Genomic DNA, 24,473 nt, shown 5'->3' on the forward strand with positions numbered 1-24,473 from the left:
CCCTTTCCAAGCACAGACAATGCAGGAACTCTGTCTTCTGACCGGCATCCAATACAAGAGAAAGGCAATAAATCTAATAGGGCAATCATAGCCACAGTAACAAAGGCAATAAATCAGCTCTTGTTCTCCTCTCTCACCTCTTAAAAGCCTCCCTAATAAAGAAGGTAAGGGATGCAGAGGAACATCTAACAGATGAATAGTTCCCAAGTCTGAGATACAGACAATGATGGGGCTTTTTGTCAGGGCTTGGACGAGCAGCGACAAACACTATGTGGGACCAAGCAAATGTTTTGCGGTGTTTTTTTCAGCAGCATAAACTAGTTGAATTTAATTTTGTTTTCTTTAGAAATGCTGCATCAATTTCTGAAACAGGCGTCCAAATGAAGACAGAGCTCTAATATCCCAGCAGACAGTCGTTCTCTGATTTCTCATATGAGCACACTATTACAGTGAAAGTCATCACAGCTGCAATTATCTACGTTTTAGTGACGTAATATCGTTTCTAAATCGAATTTAGCAGCTGGGGCTCCACAGCCATGTTCTTCTCACACTGTCAGTTCATTTCAGTTTCACTCATACACCGCCAAAACACAGCAAAAGTTATCGGTTTTCTTAAAGAGATCGAGGGCTGTCGGCTGCCGGTCAGTGACGTGCAAAAACTGAACCAAAACTTTGAATCTTGGCCGACTCTAAACGTTATGGAATATTCTCATATAGGAAAGTAGCCCTAAAAAAAACACAGATGTAGAGTTATTAACTAGGGGGAGGTTGGATTTGGTGGGAGGGTGGAAGAACACAGATGCTTAAAAAACAAGCTCAGCCTATAAAAACAAGGGAGACAAAACAGAGTGTATACCTGCAGGAGGTGGAGGAGCGTCGTCCTCTACTCCAGCTGAGGAGGCTAGCAGACACCCCGAAGAGAAAGTGATGTCATCCAGGCAGATGTCACCCTTTGGACTTCGGCCCACCTTGCCCTCAAATATGACCTGAAAGTCCCTGGTGTCGCTCAGCGGGATGTCCCTCATCTGCCAGTAGTTGCCCTGATCTCCCGTCAGGGTGAGGAGCAGATGAAGATGTCCTTCGCTCTTCCTGAACACACTCAGGGTGCCGATGCCGTCGCCAGACATGTGAAAATAGAAACGCATCTGGACAGAGGAGGGGAAAGGAAAAAACATGGCTGACCCACCGAGTGTGCAAATGTGAATTTTCAAAATTGTCCTACACTGATGATCAGGTTCAGTTTTGCAGGTATATATCTGCAGAAAAATACAGCATTGAAATGGAAACCCAGGCAAATTCTGAGTAACAGGCATATTATGTGTTATTACTGATGACTAAGTAGACATATCACGTCTTCTTGGCACTCTGACACCGCTTTCTTCTCCATTATGTTTTTCACTTTTCCTATCTCCCAAATTACCATTACTCCTCAGGGGAGAATATGGAAAAAAGAAAAAAAAAAAACAGTGTAGACATACAAAGGTAATTACATTTCAGTCTCTTTCCTTTCAGTCCTTTTCTTTACGAAGGCTGAGAGAGAAATTGTGTCTCTCCATCACGCAGCACTGAGGCAGTGATATGTTTGATAGGTTTTCTCTCCAAATGGAGGCTTGTTCATGAGCTGGAGCAGCACAACAAACCGCTCCATCACAGCAGGGAGATGGCTGGTACTTCTCTCCTTCTCACTTGCCCCCTGCACAGCCTTCCCTTCAGTTTAATTGGGGTCTTTTAGCTGACTGTGTGATTGATTGACAGGTCAGCCGTGGGATAAGACAGACATGACACACAGAGCAAACTGTGCAGTCAATCAAGACATCATTCCCTGTAGAGCATCAGGCTGACAGCCGGGAGGGTGCGCACGTGCACGTGCACGCGCACGCGCACGCGCACACACACACATACACACTATGAAGTGCTCAAGCACATATATTTAATTCTAATTGCTTGTTTAGTTACAACACATTTTCATCTGTAAAGTACACGAATGGCTGATTCAGAGATGGTCATATTTTAACATCAATTTCTGAAGGCTGCCTTTTTGAAATACCTCCAAACTTTTCAGAAATATGCTCCTATAAAATAGAAATATGAAACTACAGCCAGGTAGTTTCATATTTATCTTACAGATATGAGCGGTATCGACCTGCTCACCTAACCCCCTGCAGGAAAATGAATTAGTGTATTTCCCAAAAAGCCAAACTAAAAAATGTCAGTCTGTAAATATACCAAAAGTGTTACAGCACTGAATAACACATAGAAATACGAATATATATTTTAATACAAATTAAATGTATGCAGTATCTTCAGTATGTAGTTAAAATATGCCAATATATCGATTAGAGCAATGGTAACACAGGAGGAGGCTTGAAAATTAGATTCACAGAATACATTTCAGTGTTCATGCTAGGGAAGCCACATGAATGCTAATGTTTTATTACATGTTTTAGTGTTGTTAACTTATTCTATCTATTCTGGTTGTTATAGTTTTTGCATTCCTGTTTTAGCACTTTGTAGTATTTGTGTATTTCAGAACGTGTAAAAATGACCTCAGTCCCCAACGGAGCAAAAATAAATAGAAATAAATTGTTCATATATTGATCTTATTCTTCATACAGTTAAATTTAAAGTAATGGCATCATAGTAACTTGCCTTCCAGTTTGAAGAATGAGCTAAAAACAATATTCAATATTCAGTGTAGCTTTGTTAGTCAAATAAATGCTCCAGGACCTCCGCCTCACCTTGCACTGTGAGCTCCTGAGGCTCAGTAAGGGTCCTTCTATGCTGGCGGTGTCTCCGGCTGTCTGGGGGAAGGAGCTCTCCAGATAGAGGTAGTACCCTGAGGAGTCCCTCAGGGTGTGGTCACTCAGTGGCCCGGTGCCAAATGTTGGAGTGCTGCCTGTTTTGATCAGCCAATCAAAGTCATCCTGTTGGCACTGGCGCCAGGAACAAAGGTCGAACTCAAAACTGCAACGCCCGCTAAAGCCCTCTGAAAGACAGCAATAAAAAAAAGAAATCCATCCAGGCTATCCAATTATCTGAAAATTAATCTCTTGCATGGTGTCATCGGTCAGACACTGGAGGGGGCCTCACTGCAGATATAGGGGTCCTCGTCAGAGCTGTCCCCGCAGTGGTTGATGAAGTCACACAGGTTGTCCTGAGGGATGCAGTGGCCATTAGCGCAGGCGTACTGCTCAGGTGTGCACGGCTGGTCTGAAGGAAGAGGCGGGGAGCAGTGCAGAAAGCTGACATCATCTATCACCAAATCGCCCATGTAGCTGATCCCTCGCTTTGCCCTGAATACCACCTGAGAAAGAAGAACAAACCAGCATCAACTCTTAGTCCTGTCTGTCATATAAGCACAATCACACCAGGGTTGATGCTTAATATCATCAGACAAGGCACTGAAACAACAGAGCTCTAACGTCCAATGGGCAGTCAGTTGATGAAGACCACAGAGACAAAAGGGGACTGTGACTGTGAAAAAGGGGCTCGGTGTGAAAAGGCCCTTCAGCTGCTGATTGTACCATCAGCATGGATCTGACTCTGGTCAGGGGTTAACGAAAATGTGCAAAGGCCGTGTTATCTGCTCAAAGAGGTGACTGCTGCCGGCCGACACAGGTCCTCTGCCCCTGCAGCGTGTGGACACGACCTGAAATAACCTCAGCAGAGAGACACCATGAGGGGACTGCAACTCTGATCACTGTCACTCACAAGTTAAAACTCATTAGACTGAATTAGAATCAATCGATTCATCATCGATCAAGTCTGTGTGTCCAATTTACCCCGGCCTGACTGAAATTAGGCCAATTATAGCGATGTGCGCGGCCATCTCAGAGGCTGTCCATCAGTTCAAACTGAATGACAGTAATCTGAAACACAAGTCTAGGGTTGAGAAAGTGATGATGACACTGGAATACACGTCATGTCAGAAGGGCTCTTCATCTCATATACTACATCCCAACACTGTACACAGCCTTCCACACATTGGTCAGTAAAGAACTGAGAGTAGTAGTGAAGTAATGAATGACTGTTGTTGCTGTTCAAGCAGCAGTTCTGGTGATAATTCTGCCAATAAAAGCAGCCGTTGGTTCCCTGACAATAAAGCAAGTCACAGTAACTACCATTAAATATTTTATGCTCCATGATAAATTCATCCAGAGCTGGGTCATAATTACAGTATATATTAGAGCAGGGTGGGGGCTGACTGTTGTGGGTAGGTACAATCAACGTCAACACTGTACTGCCTCTATTTCATTCATTTCCATCCTATTAAATTGCGGAAAACCAGAATGTAGCATTGGCTCCATCACTGTTGATGTTGAGTTTTTGTAATGTGTTAAGAAAATGATCATTTTATGGAAGGTTACCGCCCCACAATGTCATGCCATATTGTTATCAGCGAGCTAGCTAGCATATATTCCATGCATTAGCGAGCAAACAGCCCACACATTTGAAGCACACTCCATTCTTTAGCTTTGCACAGGGTGTGTTAATGTTCCCATCAGTTGTTGACGGAACACTTATCAATAAGGAGCGAGAGAATAAATGACTGCAGAGCAGGGGAGAGGAGGAGAGACCAGGAGAGCAGAGCAGAGTGAAGGGGAGGAGAGGAGAGGGGATGACTGAAGCATTAGCTCAGGAAGTAGGTTCAGAAAGTCATCTGATAAGTTTTTTCTGACATTTTAGGAAAAGGCATCTTATAAGATGAAGGCCAAAGGAAGCTTTGCCTGGCCTCTGTTGCCAGGTGCTGAGGGAATTGTTGGGTCTCTGTAGATAAGGATGTGGGATCTTTACCAGCTCTGCATGGATGAGTTGAACATTAAATCTATGCAAGATCTGCGCAATCACCACAATTTCAAGGTGGTACCCAAGACCTCCAATTAGTTATCTGACCACATGTGAAATATGGTCACAATCTGCCCTTTTATTCCTGAGTAATGGTGTTGAAATATGGCCAGAAAAGTGCTTCTGCAGAACACTATGATGTCACAGTGAAGTTGACCTTTGACCTTGACTTCTTCATTTTGTCCTATAAGACATTAGTGTGAAACTTTGCCAAAATTAGCATATGAATCATTAAGTAATGTGCGGTCACAATGACTTTGAGCTTTTATCCTCGACCACCAAAATGCAATCAGTTCATCCTTGCGTCCAAGTGAACGCCTTAGAGGTCCTGAGATTTTACATTCCGGCGAATGGTACATACGCATGTAAATACGTGTGGACAGGCAGCCCGAAAACACAATGCCTGCAGCCATGGATGAGGCCTGAAAACAACTGAAAAGGGGAACTCTGTGGGGAACAAACCATGATATGAGCCCTTTCACTGCATTCAATCTGCTGAAATAACACACAACACAGTGACAAAATCACTGACCTGAACGTTGTTTGATAACCCCAAAAACACTTGTCCTCGTCTCCATTTGTTGCCTTGGTTACCAGCCTGAGACCAAACCACATGAGAGACGTTTCCATGCTTCAACAGCACCTGCAAACGCGAGAAGAAGAGATACGAGTTTTCTGATGAAGCTTTTTCTTACACCGACGAGTCTTCTGCCGCTGAGTGCAGCATGTTGAATCTTCTTACTTGCAGTGTTCCTACTGTGAAGCCGCTCATGTAGTACCAGAAGACCAGAGTGCACTGTGGCCCAGTGGAGGAGATGACAGGTGTCTGGAGGTCAGTGGTTTGACCATAGCCACCGTTTGAACTGTCTGCACACATATACCAACCCTCTTGACTGTCTCTATGGGAGGAAGGACAGAAAGTACAGCACAACATCATAATTATGTCCCCAGCTCGAGAGTCAAGCAGCGAGTCTTAGCAGCGGCTCGGGGTTTGCATCATTATTAGATCACTGTCTTGTTTTTCTTGTACTGTGAGTGTAAGTGATGTTCTATTAAACACCTCTGCTCTGAGGACGGCCTCTGGACACTGATTGCTTTAATGGTGCGCCATCCTTTTCTACTCTGGCATATATTTGGCTTTTCGTCTGTTGGTCAGACAAAACAATATTTTATAGGTGAATCAGTCAGCAGATTAATCGATAATGAAAATAATCATTACAGTGTTTGCAGTCCTAATGACAACACTTTACCTACTCTTATTGAAGCTCATCATCTGTTCTCAAGCTCATAAACCAGAAGCTATAAACTGGCAATCACAGAACTGCTCACCGACAGTAAGATGAGCAGTGCTGTAATAGCCTTCAGAGCCTCATCTGTATCCTCACACTGCGAGCACTGTGCCTTTATCTGCCTCAACCGTTTCTGCTTCTGCTTTATTTAAGTCCCATGAGGCGAGTGGCTCCACTTGGGTTAAATAAGACACAGCTTCCCCTCTCGATTTCACCCTGCCTGCCTTATCGATTGAGAGCCAGCCGAGGCTGCTGCAGGAGTGAGGAGGGAGAGAGTCACGCAGACGGAAAGGTGATGAAAGAAGATAGTGTCTGCATTTCTGGACGAGGAAAGAAATGACTGAAATATATTGGTCAGGGTGCGCTGCTCTCACTGCCCACTCAATAAAACACATAAGGATGATCAAGTCCTCTACATACGCTATGGATGGGCCATGCTCCCTCATTTTTTGGACAATCAACTAACAACTAACTGACTTATTGTTTCAGCTCTAATGATATTGATATTAAATTGTTCTGCTGGTACTCACAGGGTGTGGTCATAAATAGGACGGTGGTACTCGTCTCCATCGTGAATGTTCGCACCTTGGTCAGGTGACCAGCGAAATGTGTGGTTTGGGATGAAAGAGGAGTGGACAGTCTCCCAACCACAAGTATCGGCCTCAAAATCACACTGTTCCTTCACTGCAGAAGGAGAAGGGCAAAGAAGAAGCAAAGGGAAGAGGAACGAGAAAAGAGAGAAAAAGCATTGTGAAAAAACGTGAACGCTGTGATGGAAGTTGTTCATGTAGAGATTTTGAGTGAAGAAAAGATGTTTTACCACAGTTTAATTCATCTGAGCCATCAGAGCAGTCCTGCCTGAAGTCACACACTTTGCTGTTGGCAACACACTCCCCATGTGCCCCACACACAAACTCTCCATCAGGGCAGCTGTGGGGCTGAACTGTGGGGGCTGGGGTGGTCGCTGCTGGGGTAGTGTTGTTTGGTTTGGGGAGCTCTCCTGGAACAAGGGATGGTAGAAGCACACAAATCGATGGTAGACACTGAAAATGAGGGAGGTGCAACAACATTTGGTGTCATGGCACAGTCATTCACCTTCATACGGTTCGCAGTCCAGGAAAGAAAGGTCATCAATGGAAATGTCTCCATTAAAATCATCTCCAACTGTACCTTCAATCAAAATCTGTCAGTAAACACAAAACAAACACCGAAAAGAGGAGAGTGAATATTGGACTTACGCTTATTATTTGACCAAACATATGACCCAAAATGAATGCTAATGCTCCACCTGTAAGAAGACAACGGTTAATGCACTGCTAACACATTAGCTCTAGGCTCCGGCAGAAAAGTCAGAAAACCAGGATGCTGAGTACTGTATGAGAATATATCGACCTTTTCAACAACTGGTAACTGTTGACATAAACAATGGCTATCAGTTTAACATCCTTGTTTCATGCTAAGCAACACCAGTTAGAAAGCACGATGTGCAGCCCTAATTAATGAAAGTTATTAATTATCATAATAATAACCCAGCAATTCTAATGCTGTTATTTTTTCTTTCTAACACTGTTTAAGTGTATTGAGTGTGTTTCCTGTTGGCTTGCTCACAAGCTTTGCTACATACTCTGAATTTTAAGTTTTGTCACAGCTTTCCAATGCAACAAATCATTAGCTAAAAGATTACTGCGCTAAATAACTGGCTGTCAGCAGCCACCAGGTCTGTTGACTTTGTGTCACTGCCAAGGAGCAGAGCATAATTTGGAAATACAAAACAAAGAGTCTGCTATTAGTTTTCAATGAAGGCAAATTGAACCTCAGAAATAAGGAAATGTTTTCTCCTGATAATGTCGTTACTGAAGTAATCAGGCCAACACTGAATGGGCATATCTAACAAGCAAAGAAAGCCTGTTAAATGTTCATTTGAAGCACTGTCTGGAAGAGGTCCTGTGTGAATATTTACTGTAGCTTTTTAGAAAGTCACATTAGCATGATTCAAGCAGCAGCAGTGTTCAGCTGACACATTTTGAAATATTTTTCCAATAATCAGCCATTTCCACTTGTTGCCTCTGCAAACAGCTCGGAAACAGTTTAATTAACTGTAATGCTGCTAAGCTCACTGTGGCTTTTTTGTGGTCTTCAGTCGTTCCAAGCTGAGATGGTGCGGTTTTCACATGTAACGTGGTAATGCATGGAAATCATTATGCAGCGCATGCAAAATAAAAATGAGCAAATGGCCCGAGTTTGAATTTAATTCATCAGTGTGTCTTTTTTGTTCACTTTTAACCTTTCTGCACTCAATTAACTTGACAAACAGAGCTCCTGTTTTCAAAGCCGTAATGAAGGAAAGTCTTTAACCGCCTGTCAATTTATATTCACTTATGAGTAATGACAACAGCGCATCCATCTTCAGGGATCGATGTCGAGTAGTGAAGCTATTAAATAGATCTTCATCATGCGACGCTGTGGTGCACTCTTAAATACAGACTCTTTATGTCAGTCATTGTTGCCTGCTGGGGAGCTGTGTTTACCTGTAGCTCATGTCTGCATGTCTATCTTTGATTACACAAGGGCACTGAATGCAAATGACTCAGAGAGGGATGTGATGTGACTACAAGTGGCATCATCATAACATAATGCCTCTTAACCAGTGTGGAAAGCAGCTCAGTATATTTTCTCTTTTACTGCACCTGTGTAGAGATACTTGTACTTAGAGAACAAATTTTAATTTTTTGATAGTTTCATTGTAGCAGGGAGATAATGTGCTTTCAATTGACTACATTTTAAGCTTTTAAAATATGACGCTTTGTTACAGATTAAACTACCCAACAACATAGGATGAAATTAAAATTAGGTCCACTTTAACCAGCTGCAACATTAACATAATGCCTAAAGCATCAGTAATAGTCCAAAAATACACGGCAATTCTGCATAGCCAATACTTTTACATTAGATATATTTGTTCATAATAATGTGTTCAAAGTATAAAAATTCAATTAAAAATATCAGGTATGTGGGTGAAAGCACGATATTTACTTGTATTGGAATATTTTCACATTGTCGTCTTGCTACATTTAAGTGAAGGACTTGTATACTTCCTCAATGATGGTTCTTAATGTAAATGAACAACTTGTCTTCAGAGTCAATGATCTAAGGAAAACAGAGGACGTGAAAGGAATGTAATATAAAATCTCAGTCCTATTCTACAGAGCAGAACCGTCAACACACATTAAGAAAGATTTTATTCCCCTTTTTGGGTCAGTCTCTGGAGCATTATAGTTACCTGGAAAGGCCGAGCGCTGCTGAGGTAAAGAGTCTTCCTGTGCCACAGGTTTCCCTGGTCTCCATATCGTACCCACAGCATGTACCCACGGCCTGTAGCTGTGGTCCTGAGGTACACTGCCAGGCAGAACACATGCGAGCCGAACATGTGGTAATGGAAGCGGAAAACACAGTGGCGGGACCTGGACGGGTCCTCGCCGCGCCGATGGGTGGGCTGGAAGACTCTGCTCAGCAACACAGCCGTGTCCTTGAACTCCTGGGGCGCAGAGGCCTCGATGTAGAGGTAGTGGCCGTAGCTGGTGCCCAGCGTGTGGTCCTTCCAGGGCCCCGTGTTCAAGGTCGGAGTGGGACCTTGGATGCGGGTCCAGTCAAACACATCTCCTCCACTCTGTTCTTGTTTCCAGCTGCACAGCCCGTCCTCAAAGTTACACTGCAGCTCTGGAGCTGTGAGACATGACAGGGAAGTGGATTTCACTGGAGCAGGAAACACTTGGATTACAGCGGCAACATGAACTTCACAAGCAGAAATAGAAACAACTACTAGGTACTGTACTGTACAGAAGTAGAATTTTGCTGTATTTGTATTTTACTTGAATGTTTCCATTTTCTGCCACATTATACTTCTACAATCATTTTTTTCTGCATTAGTCCTTTTAATACTTAAAGCACATTTTGCTAAAAATACTAACATACTTGTGCTTAAATGATGTCTCAAGTGAAACAAAAGACTTCATACAACTTTTTTCACATGTGCACCAAAAATCTGTAAACACACTCTGATGTGTAAAATCAGAGGAGCTCCTCTGTAATTGAAGGATCTGAGTATTTCTTCTTTCACCGCTGAATATTTGTAAGCAAAAGAGACACTCACAACATCCCTCCTCATCGGATCCATCCCCACAATCATCCACAAGGTCGCAGAGCTGCAAGTGCTCCACACATGCCCGGGTGTGCACGCAGTGGAAATGTGTGTGCGCGGGGCACTCCGTCACTGCTGGGGGCAGCGAACAGTTCTTGAAGATGACATCGTCCAAGGCGGAGACCCCGTCAAACACACCGAGGCTGATCTTAGCCAGAGAGATCTGGAAGGGCTGGGTGATGCGTCCCAGCTGGACAGTGGCCTGGTTCCAGTGGGTCCCCTGGTCGTACAAAGCCTTCCATATGAGGGTGTTGTTTTCGACCCCGTTGATTCGAAGGTACATGTCTGCAGCCCCCACGGATATGCCAGAGTTATAATGCCTGAAGAGGATGAGGAAGACACGGACGTTCAGCTTCTACTGACATTAATATTAAAGCATAGCAATGTCTGCCTTCCCTGGTATTATTCTTTTGAAAGGATTTCCTCACACCAGATAGTGTAAATCACAGATTCCTCTTGTGACAATGCATATGCTTGCTAGACATAATACAGGAGAGCTTTTGATTACCCTGCAGAAAGAAATATAATTTATAAACCTCCAGCACTTTTCTGTCAGGAGTACCCCTCCAATCACCTGGTAGAAAAAATAAAATCTGTCATTTGACATAAACTTTTAGGGGCCATAAAACTGTCAAAACATGAAAAATTCAGATGCGCATCTTCCCATTGTGTTTGACTGTGAAGTAAGAGATGCTGAGAGAGCAGAGCTGAGACAGGTGAAATGATGGGTGGAGGAAAAGGAACAAGATCACGAAAGACAGAGGTAGAGAGGCAGCAAATGGAAAAAGTCTGAAAATTGCAGGGTGGATCTACAGTGATGAGAAGTCATGTTGAATAGAGTTTATAAAGGAAGCTGAGTCAGATCAGACTCAATGCTAATGAAGCATTCACAGATGGATTTCTGGATTTATATGCAAATGACCACATAAATATTTTTCAATGCACACAAATAGTTCTGGTATTAAAATGTAAAACAGATCCACATATAAAAAATAAGCTTCACAAATGTAGCTCTGATGCAAACACTAAAGATCTTGTTTAAATGTAGCAGAAATCCACAAAAATATGTATTTGAAGTATTTATAATTTTCATCAAAAAGACGTTTGGATGTTGTCACATTTATATACAAACTGTTGAACCTGCCGCCACAAACTTAACTGCATTTGTGTGTGGGTGCTTTGAGACTCCCCTGATGTGGGAATTATCTGTAGCCAATCAGATGGCTCGCTCTGCCTCAGCCAATCACATAAGCATAGATTCCAGGGGATGTGGTGTACAAGTGATAACTCTCATGTCATGCATAATTAAGTATGTCTGAGTTATGAATAAGTTAGCTAGCTAGCTAATTTAGGTTGTCAATCAGCATTATATAGCTAACTTGTTAGCTAGCATTAGTATTAAATGCCACATCGCTATTTAACATACACATTCATGCACCACAGGAGAGTTATCGCTTACCTGTGGGGAGCAGACACCATGATGAGCCTGACCTTCAGGCAGCTGTTAGAGACTCATGCTCTAATTCATTATCGCAGACTGTGGGTAGAAGTAACGCTATCACATTAAACGATACCTTCGAATCTACGCTTACGTGACTGGCAGAAGAGGAAAGAACAAGCTCAAAACATCTGCACACAAATGCAGTTCACACAAGACAGGCAGTTTGTAAATGCAGGTTCAGCAGTTTGTTTATGTAAAACAAGAAATATTTGTGAACCTTTTTCTATATGTGGATCTGTTTTACATTTATGTACAACTTTAACTGTTTTTGTGTGCAGGGAGAAATATTTATGTGGAGAAAGTCATTTGTATAGAAATCCCTTAACACATTTATGAATCCTTGCATTAATATTGACTCCGTAAAGCTTCAGTGTGTCTCACCAGAAGGTCATGGTGCACCCAGAGGCGGACTGTGTGAACCAGGGTCCTCGCAGTACAGCCCTTGGATAGACACTGGTACTGTTCTTCACTATAAACATGAAGTGGCCTGCAGTGAGTGAGACAACAATTACTATTCGAACCATATTCAGCTTCTGCTTTATTACACACACCCCCACATTGCTGAAAAACACCTTGTTCCGCCAGACAGTGAATCACCTTTAAAAGAGCTAAAACCATTACGGATGCAGACAGTGAAGAGGTTCAATTACTATTCGACTAAACGCCTTCGCACGCTGTTGTTGTTGTTGTAGCCAGATGGGTCAATTTCAATACCTCTCGCTGTGGGATTTTTGTGCACGACAATATCTAGTGTGTATATTAAGAATCATGGGATAAACAAAACATAACCCGGTGACTGCAGTCGACATGCAAACAGTGTCTTGTTGATGAGATGGGTCAGAGGACAACGGCGTGGCTTGTTTGTAACAGCCGGGCTGCAAATGTGCAAATAGCTGCGCTGTGAACAGCGATACGCAGAGGGCCAATTCATTTCACACATTTTCAGGCTGAGAGCTGCATGCACGACACAAAGAAAGGCTGCAATACCAAGAAAGAAAAACGTAGCCAAGGAACCTACAGGACACACAGCATCGTTCACACGGATTAAATGTAATGTTAGCGCTGTCTTGCTAATGAACTGCTAATATCTGTATTGAAATTAACATAAAGATGTCATTTAAAATTGGATAGATTTACATTTGTGATTTAAAATCAGCGTAAACACACCAAGTCCACCAAGATGGTGATGGTTGGAGCCACTGAGCTTCACAGTGGCTCCTCAGAAATCTATGGGTGACGTCAGAGAGACTACGTCCATGTTCCCTCTGCTGATGGAGTTTGTCTTGGGTGGTGAAACAGTTTCAAACTTTTTCTTGCATGTAGGGCAGCCTATGTGACACTGCATCACATGTTCTCTACTGGACTTTTTTTCTTGCATGCTGGGCTGCTGTAGAGGGCACTTCAACATGTTTTATCGACCATAGGGGGCGTCCAAGAGGGCACTTTTGGAGGGTGTTCCTCAAACATGCCGTTGGCCATGGGAGCAATTGCCCTCCACAAATGTTGGGCTGTGCCGTGGTGATGCATTCATGAAAAGTCATTGAAACAGTTTGACGAGGAAAATGACAGCTGGTCAAGGGGAGGGTATGAACAGCAAGAATCCATAAATCCATTCCACCTGATTCTGTACAATATGAGCTGGTGCTGTGATGGAGTTGGATCGTTTCCTTGGCTCCTATTGGATGCTCAACTGCCAAATAAGCAGTGTTTGAACACCACACTGCTTACACATTGTTTCACACAAGATCTCTGAGTGGACACAATCATATTTTCTAATTATTCAAACAGATGCTCCCACCAGGATACGTGCGATTCCACAAAGCTCGAAGAAAAAGATGCACTTAACTTCGGTTCACTGCCTGCACAGCCTTCAAATCTGAGCCTAACAGGGCATCTTCTCACAGCGTGTTCACACAATGTACATAACAAGACAACAGATGGTGTTGTCATGTCAATGTACAACAGGATTCCTCGTTAAACCCATAAACACATCCTCAGATTTAAACATTTTCTGGAGAAAAGCCGATGAAGATGTAATGAGGCAGAATATACAGTAACATTTTGTGCTACATAAACCTTGAAGAGACTAGTGGTGTTTCACTGCGAGCGCTTTTCAGTGAATGATGTGGCGTTAATATGCAGAATGGGTACAGCACATGTCGATTTCCTTTCTATTATTCAGATGGCTGAGAAGGCGTTTTTCCATGAATTGCTTATCTCTCAAAAACACACAGAAAAAGGATTTTCTTTCCTTTCAGAAAAAACTCGATTTGATCTTTTGATAATATTATCTTTTGCCGGTTATTTCTGACCAAACACTGGGGACGCACTGAAATCATCTTATCAGCTCATCGCATTTCTTTTCTTATCCCACCGACTGGCAACTAACTGCATATTGCTAAAGGCAGCGCTGCTACTGAACATATGTGGTTCATTTGCTTCCTTACCATCGGTGCTGTTTGTAGAGTGGTCCAGAGGCGGTGGGTGGCCATAGAAGTGTGGAGGTACCTCAACAGAAGAGCCCCTGACCCAGTCAAAACCATCGCCAAGGGTGAGCTCGTACCAGCCACAAGAACCACCCTCGAAGTCACACTTGGAGGCTGAAGGAGCACAGAGGCAGGAAGTTATTTAAAAGAAGTTGAAGCTGTTCTGGAGCAACACAACATCATTTTTTCTTGTTTTCAAGGTCAAGACTAACTTTTTTAAATCTCAACTTTTAAACCATGATGGATGAAAAGGTCTCAAAGCGCTCAGAAAAACAGACATTTGAACATCTATAGTCCATGACAACCTGAGCTCCATCTGCTGAGGGAGATAGTGTGATCTGATCTAAAGCTCCAGAAGGCCGTAAGCCACACTTCTCTGGCTTGGATGGACATGAAACCCTCCAAGTTAAATCAGTATAAAAGATTAACAACTGCTGTAGAAAATATCAGGTTCTTTGATCAAAGAAAAGGTATAAGCCTCAGTACAGAAAAACTTCCCGAGGAGCTTAAAATTCTGTTACATGTGCCGCGAACAGGAAGAAAAGCTCAAGATCACACTGGGGGAAAAAACTGACAATCCAATCAACATCTTAAATCAATTCACTTTTGGATTCTGGGTGTATTTTGCATTAAGTCTGCAGCTCTGACGCCAGGTTTTATTCACAAATTCAATGAAGCGCTTTGAATTCACTACGGCTGTGATTGGCTTCTTCTCCCTCGCAAATTTAGACCCATCTGCCAATCAGACGGAAAAAACTCATTTCTCACAGACAAAATTTAAATTGATGGTCACAACATGAACCTCTATGATCGTTACAGTATCCCGGAGAGAAAACATTAGATAAGCGTGAGTTTATTCATTCATTTAATGGAGACATGAAAGCAGGGAGAAACTCTTTAGTAGGTGTTGAGAAAAGCGAACTGTGTCGGTATCATGTCATGTTTTTACAAAATGAAAGAAACTGCACAGATAAAATATTCTCTGTCAGCTGATTTTCATTAACAAGCCTGACTGGATCAATCTACAAACTATGATTGATGCACGTCCTTTGTGCCATAAATCGTTTTCCAGGGAGATTGTATCTGGTGGCAGACAGAACTTTATAGGTTTATAGGCAGCCAATCAAAACGCTGATGGTGTCTTTATTCCACAGCCGTTACAGTGTGCAATCAACATTTACTTCATGGTGATAAATTAAAGCAAGAACTTGTCTATTGCCAGTTTAAATAAAGTTTTCACATATCTTGATGAACTCATTCGGTGGGCTCTACTTCTCAGCACACACTGACGAAACAAATGTAAAAATAACAGAACATCAGATGGAAGTCTGGTTGATACTGGAACAGGAAGCACTCATGTGTTTCCAACCACTTTCATCATACTGGCAGATTAAAATAATCACCAAACTGCTCTCGGTCAAACGTACAAATAGACTGTGATTATTTGGCAACAGGGTTTCTTACGGCAGCTGGCTTCGTCCTCTCCATCAGGACAATGTGGGGTGAAGTCACACACTTTGCTCTCCTCGATGCACCTCCCACTGCTGCAGGCAAACCAGGAGGGAGGGCAGACGGGAGGAGGGGGCGTGCTGCTCTCTGCAACAGAAACCAAAAGTGAAAGACGAATACGATCCACATTTTTAATGGAATTACTGCGTTCAGTTGCAAGAGGTGCTGGAAAGGCGCTATGAAAGCAGATGCAGACCCAAAGAGTTCCAGTCGTTATCACAGGCTGCTATCATGGGATTTTATCATTAAAGAGCACTCATGGGAGATCATGGTGGATTAATATAGATGAGTTCTGCTGCATCCAGAGAAAGTGAAGTACATTAGCCGTGTTACGGAAGATTAGATTCAACTGTGAAGTAATGAATGAAGTCCAGATACTTTGATCAATAGTACGTCCCAGACCCCATCGCTTAGATGAACTCAATTCCATTCCGCTTATGAGGAGAACTGGAAACATAAGTGAAAAATGGCCCAATTTTTAAATGGCTTTTGGCCGGCTATTAGAAATCAGCTCCTAAAGCGGTTGCTACTTTTAGGTTTCTGCAGTGACTAACTTTGAAAGAGAAAAAAATTCACAGTCTTTAAAAGCGACAGACGGTGACTGAAAATGTGTTTCCAGTTAATATGACTGATTAGACATCAGCAAGAGAAGATATCTGCTAAAATGATTAATTTACGGCAGAGATTCTGGAGAGTGGGCCAGAGAAGAGCCGACCAGGCATAATGATTGGGACTATCAGGCAGGCATATACAGTGAGAGGATGGCCCTGATGAATCATATGGTGGCTTCTCAAAAACAGGCACAGACACAAAACACCTTTGGAGACACTCCCATATACAAAGAGTGTGATTTATAATAACAGGGTGTAAAAGATGTGTCAAACCCAGCCTGAAAATACGATATACAATAACATGTTTCTGTCGTATTTTCAGCCCACATCCAGTAATTTATAGGCCAGTTTTCAATGATTATAGTGTCAGTTTTGCGACAGTGCACTTAATCTGAATTCATTGATGTTATGACCCCATAATTTTATGTAGTAGATAGGATGAATAATAAAGCACATGGGACATAAAGAATCCTCTATAGGTTACCGTAATGGCAGGTAGTTAACAATATTAGATGTGAGCCATCTCTCAAAACCATATCCTTGTCTTCCCTCGCCTGTACAGGTCAGGCTGCACATGCCAGCCATGCATAATAACCCTTTGCAGTGTAGTAAAGTGTTATAGATATTTTAATGTGACACCCATTGGTTTTTTTCTCCAGCACTGGAGCTCAAGTTGGCTCCAGTTTAGGATGTCGTTCTGACCAGCTCAGTGCCTTGTGCACCGCTGCTTATATGATAACACCAGCCTTGCTTTGCGAGCTGTGGAGCAGTTCACAAATCCACTGTTGGGAGCAGAAGACAGATGGAAGCTACGGGACCAAGTGCCAAGGTGACAGTGTCCCGTTTCATCCACTCAGACATGATAAACGTCTGGTGACGGTCCAGCACTTGTCCCTGTGTGTTTTGCTCTTATTTAACACACTTTACTCAACTTAAACCTGGTAGATGGAGATAGATTTTAGCTCAGCAAGCTGTGAACAAGCTGCAAACAAGTTGTACAGCCAGCAGATGTGGATTTAATCTAAAATACTGATTATAGCTGCTTTAGTCACAGAAATATGTCTCTGGAAAAGTTCCTCTACAAACAGAAATAACCTGTGTGGGTTATTTAAACCTAAATGGGTAAAGAAACACTGGTTTTCCACAAATACAGTCTAACAGAGTGACAGATGAGGGAACTAACACAGCAGAAATCAAAGGAACCAGCTCATTGTGGCTTTGGGTGCCACTGGGGACGAACAGGAAATTTCAGCCTCATGATTGGCTAAAAAGCAAGCAACCTTGCCGCTAACAAAAAAGATGCAATCTCGGCAAAAATAAGTTACACAGGTTAGACAGCTTGCCTGCACATCTTCCATGGGGTTATTAATAAATTAATGAGGAAGCTAGAGTTGTTATTGATTTTTAAAATTTATATATTCAGTACAAATCTTTGCAATTCATTTGGCAAAAGTCCTTGGTGCAACAGCTCCAACTATTGAAATTAATCCTGCCCTTAGAGCAGCTCTGTTACCGCTCTGGCACTGATGCTCCACCAGGGAGCCCTAAAAAACCTGAAGGCTACAGGTTCTATCCCAAATGAGACAATAAAGAAAGTTCAACACTTGTTTCACAGGTAGAGAGCGTGGGCATCATCCCATATTGGATGAATAATAGCAGTTGTAAAGAGAAGCTGAAATACCCGTATATCACGAAGGCAACATGTAAAAACTGTGTCCAAAACGCCAAGTGGACGGTGCTTCATCAAATCCTCCTAGCGAGATGTTCAGCTGTATTACATTTATCACTGAGGTGCAGGCAGCGCGCTACAGCAGACATAAATAAAGCCACAGAATGTGGCGCTGACTGTGCTCCATATTCAGTGCAGGGAAATGTGTCGTAAGCACTATTTTAATGATTCAGTTATTCTGTTGTGAATCTCATCCTGGACTTTAATGTCTCCCCCTGTTATCAGTATTCAAAACAAGTTTGTGGTGGTTCGTTTATGCGTGGCGATATTTCAGCATGTCACGGTCTGAACTTGTCCTGTCTGTGTGGTGAGGTGTTATTAATGGGAGCCGTACCAGGTACAGTCACGCAGCCCGGACTGAAGGATAGGTCATCGATGGCCAGGACCTCAGAGGCTTCGCTGTCTGCTGAAAGCTGCCCTCGAATCAGCACCTGGTGGACACAGAAAGCATCTTTTTATTGCCGTTCCCCACAACCTGTCTTTGTGCATTTTGGCACAGGAAAAGCCTACATCAGCTCTGTGACACTGTACGTCTGCGCTTTGAGCTACACGTTAACACCAGCATACCAACATGCTGACGGCGGCCGACAGGGTGGAAAATCTAATGACACACTGTATTGTGGCGGGAATATTTTGGAGTTGGGGAGGGGGGCGACTGAAGAAGGCTGTTAGAGGGTTAACATCCATTGCTGTGTTGAGGGTCTGGCCAAGTGTTTTAAATATCCTGGACCAAAAGAATGTCAGCCACAGGCAAGTCAAGAACATATGTAAAAGCAACAGACACCGTGGCTTCAATATGCTTCAGCTTTGTTTCCAGTATCAGGATGGTGGTCTTGAATTCAGCTGAGACGGCTTTCACGGTGTTCCTCCAGAAGGCTAACTATGGACGCCATGTTGCTTTCCTTGCCAGTAGCCTCAATGCAGATCTTTTTGCTTTCATTTACCAGCCATATTTCTTTCATCTGTAGGATGCTGATGAGCTGAAGTCAAATTTCAGGGCAGGAAGCAAGATTCAAACTGCATCTTCGCCATCTGTGTGCTAACATGCTAATGCTGTGCTCGCTGGGCAAATTTTGACCTATAATGGCTAAAGATGAAAAGCAGTTCATCAGAGTTAGTATAACTCACTCTGAGCAAGACATTAATGTGTCATCCATCCAGTAACTGTAGAGACATTTGACTAAAAGCTACACATCCAGAAAGGCATGATCATCTGGGAAACATAAGTTTTGTACCAATCCATCTAATAGTTGCTGAGAATGTTCAGTTACCCCAGAGTCATGATGCTAACTAGCTAAAAACATCACATTTTCTCTGACTGTCACAGCGCTAATATCAAAGCTGCACTGATCAAAGTCCACAGAGCAGCTTTATCTCGACCCGTGGAGGTTTACAGCCCGTCATGACTGATCTAAACAAACAGTGGTTGTGTCGTCATGCGTGATGAGTAAATGCACTCAAATGCACAACTGGTGATACTTGTCAGCTGGTATTTCTTCTCTTTCCTCCAGAACTGGACTTTGAGGCCATAAAAGTACTATCTGTGGGATGATAGCAATGAGTCTACATAACTCTGTTTTTAGGATTTCACAGCCAAACCAGTGAGTTTATCTGATCCAGACAATGAACCCTCACCCTGAGAAAATCCTGCTTTTATCCACAGAGCTCTGCAAAATACTCCTTCATAGATTTTCTGTGTTTTTGCTTCAAGCTTTAGGGAAAATTTTTATTATATTGTATACACAGCTGTCCAAAGAAAAGGTTTTCTACAACACAATTAGAGAACAACCTGTTCAACAACAGCATGAAAAAGTGCTGATCGTTAAAGCAAACTGACTGAAATTGGAATCACCCGCAATCACTGTGGTAAATAAAAACCCAATTAACCTAACTGCCTTTAAAACAGGAAGTAGATTAATGGCAGGGAAAGTGATTGTTGGCAGAGAGCTGACCTCCCTTTACCCCCAACGCTGGTTCAGCCATGTTATGAAAGTGATCTGGCTGCAGTCGGTGACAGCTGGTGAAGGCAGAGAAGAGGAGAAGAGCAGCGCACTGACATTGTCTGAGGATATAGAAAGGACACGAACAGCAGGCTTCATAGGACTCCAGATGGCCTCTGAAGGGTCCAGTTGGGTCAGTACCCCCTCACTGCACATAAATGGCTCCTGTTGCGCAGCTCATTTCTGCTGAGGTGACTTCAGCAGTTTCACTTACACTGTACATCTTCCATGGTATATTTTAACATGCACACACGTTGGCCTTTGAACAGTCCTGGTGCATGTTGCATATCATCCTACAGCATAACCTACTGTGCGACACAATATGGTGTAATTTAACAAGATGATGTCAGACATAAACTTTACATTGACAACATTTTCAGTTAGACATTAGCAAACAATTGCTAGTTTACCAACTAAAAAGACAAAGAAAAAATTTCATTAATTTGTGTTTTCTGATGAACCAATGGACTTAAGTTCAATATTTGCTCTCCTTCTAGCTCTGCTTTGGTCTCCACCATCTCCACTATGTTCACCAGCTAGTCGCTAACTTTGTGGTGCGTGGTGTGTGGTTAGGTAAGTAGCATACACTCAGTTTTTAACATACATATAGCTAGGTTTTGATTTTATAATACATTATTTCCAGCTAAAATAACAAAGTCTTCCTGAACAAGAGCGTATGATGACAATCCTTCTAAAGACTACTAAGAATTAAGAGAGCAAAGAACAACACTTGACTGGGCATAAATATAACTGAGTGATGTGGCTACAGTAACTGTATTAGCTACTAAAGTAATTTCTGAATGTTACAGACCTGAAAACTGTGATTGCTGGAAAACTTAACCACCGCCCTCGACCATTTTCCCGTCTGTGACTGTGTCGAGTTTTTCCACACCTCTGTGCTCTGACCCAGAGTCTGAACCAGGACCTGAAGATCTCCATCTTTTGCCTCAACATAATGGTAGAAACTCATCTATGGAGAGAAAAGGCAGGATGTCACCAGCTGCTGTCATGTGGCCGTTGAGGATTTTGTCTGCATGCCAAAGATGTAGTTACCTGGCAGGTCTGACTGGGCAGGAAGACGGGACTGTTCAGCTCTGCTGTGGTTCTGTTTCCTCTGACAGGTAGAAGGGACAGGAAATGTGCTGACGGAGAGAGACGTGTGGGGGTGCGGGTATGGACAAATATGAATAAAACAGGTACAGCGCAAGGTGAATGTTGTTAATTCATGAAACGTCAGGTGTCAAATGCTCCCACCTGATGTGTTGTTGGTGTGGACATGTTTGAGTCCCGGGGCCTCAGTTGTTCTGATCCAACCAGAAAGCGCCTCCGAGCTCTGGATCAGGTCACAGAGTCCCTCCTCAAAGTCACACCTCCTATATCCGGAGCCTTCAACAGAAAACACTTTTTCTTTTGTGTTTCACCCTGAATATATATTGTGCCGTGAATGTGTGTACTGGGATTAGGCTGTGGTTTCTACACACCATAAAGATTCATCAACTCGGCAGCGCTCAGGAACTAAGTGGCCTCTCATTTTAAGCAGGGGCTCTTATTTGGCTTTATGACCAAATGTGCAACAAGGGACAATAAAGCATTAGTGTAATACTGTATTTTCAGAGGTAGCCAGACAGGATCGGCAATGATGCAACAACGAATCACATTTCTATTTTAAGACACATAAAGAATTGAATTTAGTTGCCTTTTTGGCTGCTGTGGTTTTTGTGAACACTGTTGAACATTGTGCTCATATCACTGATGCTTTTAGTTTGCGTCCAAGCCACTATTCAACTTCACATTCATCTGTATATTATTCAACTGCAAAAGAAATTCTGCCACCAATTACAAATATGTTTCTGATGATTTTCTTTATTGTTTATATTATCTTATATTTTAGTCTTGATAATAACCACGCTGCTTTTCACCTCACTGCACATGCGTTGCTAATTTATCTGACTAAAAGACCTTTGATTTTTTGAATACTTGATCTACCAAAGTACCAACTATAGCCTCAAAAGTCCACCCTTTGGCTTTTATGAACTTCAACAGCAGTCATGTGAGAAAACGTCACTGTCAACAGACGTGTGTTACTGCCGTGGCTCATTAGAGGACACACAGACATTTGTTTAAATTGAAGTCATCCTTTAAGTACTTTCAGTAGTTTTGTTAGAGAAATAGACAGATGGTGTGAGTCTAAGTGGAAGGTTATTAAACATCGTGGATATGTTGTATCCAATTAGTCCAGCCCTGCACACCTTCGCCATAGAGGGGCAGTTCACTCTCCATGTCAACGTCAATCCCCTTGAAACTTTGCTTTCACTTCACGTTTACGCAAACAATGAGCAGCATTACTTTTGTTTTTCTCTAATCTGCTCTCTTCTCTCAGTGTCGTTCGGGTTTATATGATTAAACTGGAGATTTTCCTTCTTTACTCACAGTTTTCCTCATCGCTGCCATCTCCACAGTCGTCAGTGAAGTCACACACACAGTCCTCAGGCACACATAATCCCTGAGAGCAGGTAAACTCCTGAGTCAAACAGGCTCCGACAGACACGGGGGTAAAAACCAGAGAGAAGGCCAACAGCAGCCACAGCGAGCCCAGCCGCAACGTCATCAGCCCGGTTATTGTTTGTCCTTTAACGTCTAACGCCTTCTCTTCACCTCCAGGTAAAGCATTTTGTTGTTAGGACATGAGGAAGAACTTCTGTCAAGGTAGAGACTTCCTTCACCATGTACACTTTACTCGGACTGATCCTGTACGTGTGTTCAAGCTGTTAGCAATCTGTAAAGGGTCATAAATGGCTTTTATGGCTGTTACTCAATAAGGTCACTTTGCCACTTTGCATGTCGCTGTATTTAACATGGACACATGTCATTACAGGAAAAAAAGAAAGGAAGACAACTCTAGAGTCTTGGTGGTGCTGTCTTCTTGATATGGTTTATACTTAAAATAAGCGTTAAGATTAGCAATAAAATGGGTGATTACATTTGGAGATACGTGGTTTTCACTGGACAGGAAGGGCATGAAAAACTGTAATCTGTAAAGTAACTAGTGACTGAAGCTGTCAGTTTAAAGAAGTGGAGAAAAAAGTACAATATTAGCCTCTGAGATTTAATGGAGAAGTGTAAAGTTGCATTAAATGGAAGCACTAAAGTACAAGTACATCAGTACTTAAGTAACTTGAGTAAATGTACTTTGTTACATTCCATCACTGACTAGTACTCATGCTACCACTACTATAATAATGTGGTTTATACACTTTTTTTCCTCCAAAGCTAAAGGAAAAATGGCTCTTGGGTTGGGAGCAGAGCCAAAAAAAAAGTCTACCTTTAAGATCGATAGCCTCAAACACAAAAGGTAAAAAAAATATATATATATATATGGTACTACAGTGTGTGCACGCACAGCAAAGCCACAAGGTAAAGGAGGGAAATCAAAAAGCTGTTCGCTGCTCTTGGAATTGAACACTGCAAGGCAGACAGGAGAGCACAAACAGGTTTTAAATAACCACTGCTAATAATAACACAAAATTTAATGGCAAAACTATGTGTGTACATGTGGAAACTGATGAGTCTGCATAAAGCCCACTGTTTCCAACAAGATAAAACACATTACCTCTAATTACAAGTAGGTAGACTGCAGGTATAACAAGGAAGAGATGAGCCGAGTTCAGAATATGAAGTGCCATAAGAGGATCATTAACTGGGTCCAGCAGGGCTCAGCCTCACTTTACAGTGAGGCATAATTTCATTTCACAGCAATCAATAAAGACAAGACCTTAAAACAGACAAGCAGCAAGCCAATACAAGAGCTGCTGTAGTTCAAATGAAATTAACCTTGAGAGAAAAGACGGGCTCGACAGCTCCATGAGGGACGAGGGAGCAGTGGAACAAGGAAAAGATCATGTCTATATTGACCTCTATTGGCAGTGGGAGTGAGGGTGTATAGAGTGCAGCTGGCAGCATGTTGAGACTCTGCCACATATAATGCAGAAGGCCACAGGCTGAAATGTGTCCTGTTGTTTCTGAATACCAAACCTCAACTCGTCACTTTGAATCACAGTGTTAGGATACAAAAATATATAGAGAGAGTGGAAGAGAATATAAGGTCAGGATAATTAGAGACTAATCATCTTATTCCAATTTTAACATGTAACAGGGAGGTGCGAGAGTAAATCGTGGTCAAACATGATGACTCATGACCACAATTAGCTGATCTCAACAAGGGGGAGTCATTAACATCTGCCAGCAAAGAGTTGAGCCAACAGGGCAGCACAAAGCTGACTTCATTTTTCAGTAAATAAAGCTGGG

At 42.5% G+C, this 24,473-nt stretch overlaps 1 protein-coding gene across 1 annotated transcript in view; it reads right to left on the minus strand.

Annotated features, from left to right (window-relative positions):
- Nucleotides 1-22,776, minus strand: part of malrd1 (MAM and LDL receptor class A domain containing 1) — a 49,655-nt gene extending 26,879 nt beyond the window's left edge. The window contains exons 1-18 of the mRNA XM_076761672.1: nucleotides 22,599-22,776; nucleotides 21,423-21,554; nucleotides 21,222-21,310; nucleotides 20,980-21,138; nucleotides 18,503-18,599; nucleotides 15,784-15,915; nucleotides 14,281-14,433; nucleotides 12,215-12,320; nucleotides 10,285-10,652; nucleotides 9,415-9,857; nucleotides 7,230-7,317; nucleotides 6,955-7,134; nucleotides 6,665-6,818; nucleotides 5,588-5,744; nucleotides 5,378-5,488; nucleotides 3,091-3,304; nucleotides 2,739-2,986; nucleotides 857-1,145 (exon numbers count right to left, since the gene is read on the minus strand). Of these exons, the coding sequence (XP_076617787.1) occupies nucleotides 857-1,145; nucleotides 2,739-2,986; nucleotides 3,091-3,304; nucleotides 5,378-5,488; nucleotides 5,588-5,744; nucleotides 6,665-6,818; nucleotides 6,955-7,134; nucleotides 7,230-7,317; nucleotides 9,415-9,857; nucleotides 10,285-10,652; nucleotides 12,215-12,320; nucleotides 14,281-14,433; nucleotides 15,784-15,915; nucleotides 18,503-18,599; nucleotides 20,980-21,138; nucleotides 21,222-21,310; nucleotides 21,423-21,554; nucleotides 22,599-22,776 (3,298 nt within the window). The remainder of the gene's footprint in view (nucleotides 1-856; nucleotides 1,146-2,738; nucleotides 2,987-3,090; nucleotides 3,305-5,377; nucleotides 5,489-5,587; nucleotides 5,745-6,664; nucleotides 6,819-6,954; nucleotides 7,135-7,229; nucleotides 7,318-9,414; nucleotides 9,858-10,284; nucleotides 10,653-12,214; nucleotides 12,321-14,280; nucleotides 14,434-15,783; nucleotides 15,916-18,502; nucleotides 18,600-20,979; nucleotides 21,139-21,221; nucleotides 21,311-21,422; nucleotides 21,555-22,598) is intronic.
- Nucleotides 22,777-24,473: the final 1,697 nt, after the last annotated feature.

This window comes from Chaetodon auriga, chromosome 21 (genome assembly GCF_051107435.1).
Source record: "Chaetodon auriga isolate fChaAug3 chromosome 21, fChaAug3.hap1, whole genome shotgun sequence".
Taxonomy (NCBI): Eukaryota; Metazoa; Chordata; class Actinopteri; order Chaetodontiformes; family Chaetodontidae; genus Chaetodon; species Chaetodon auriga.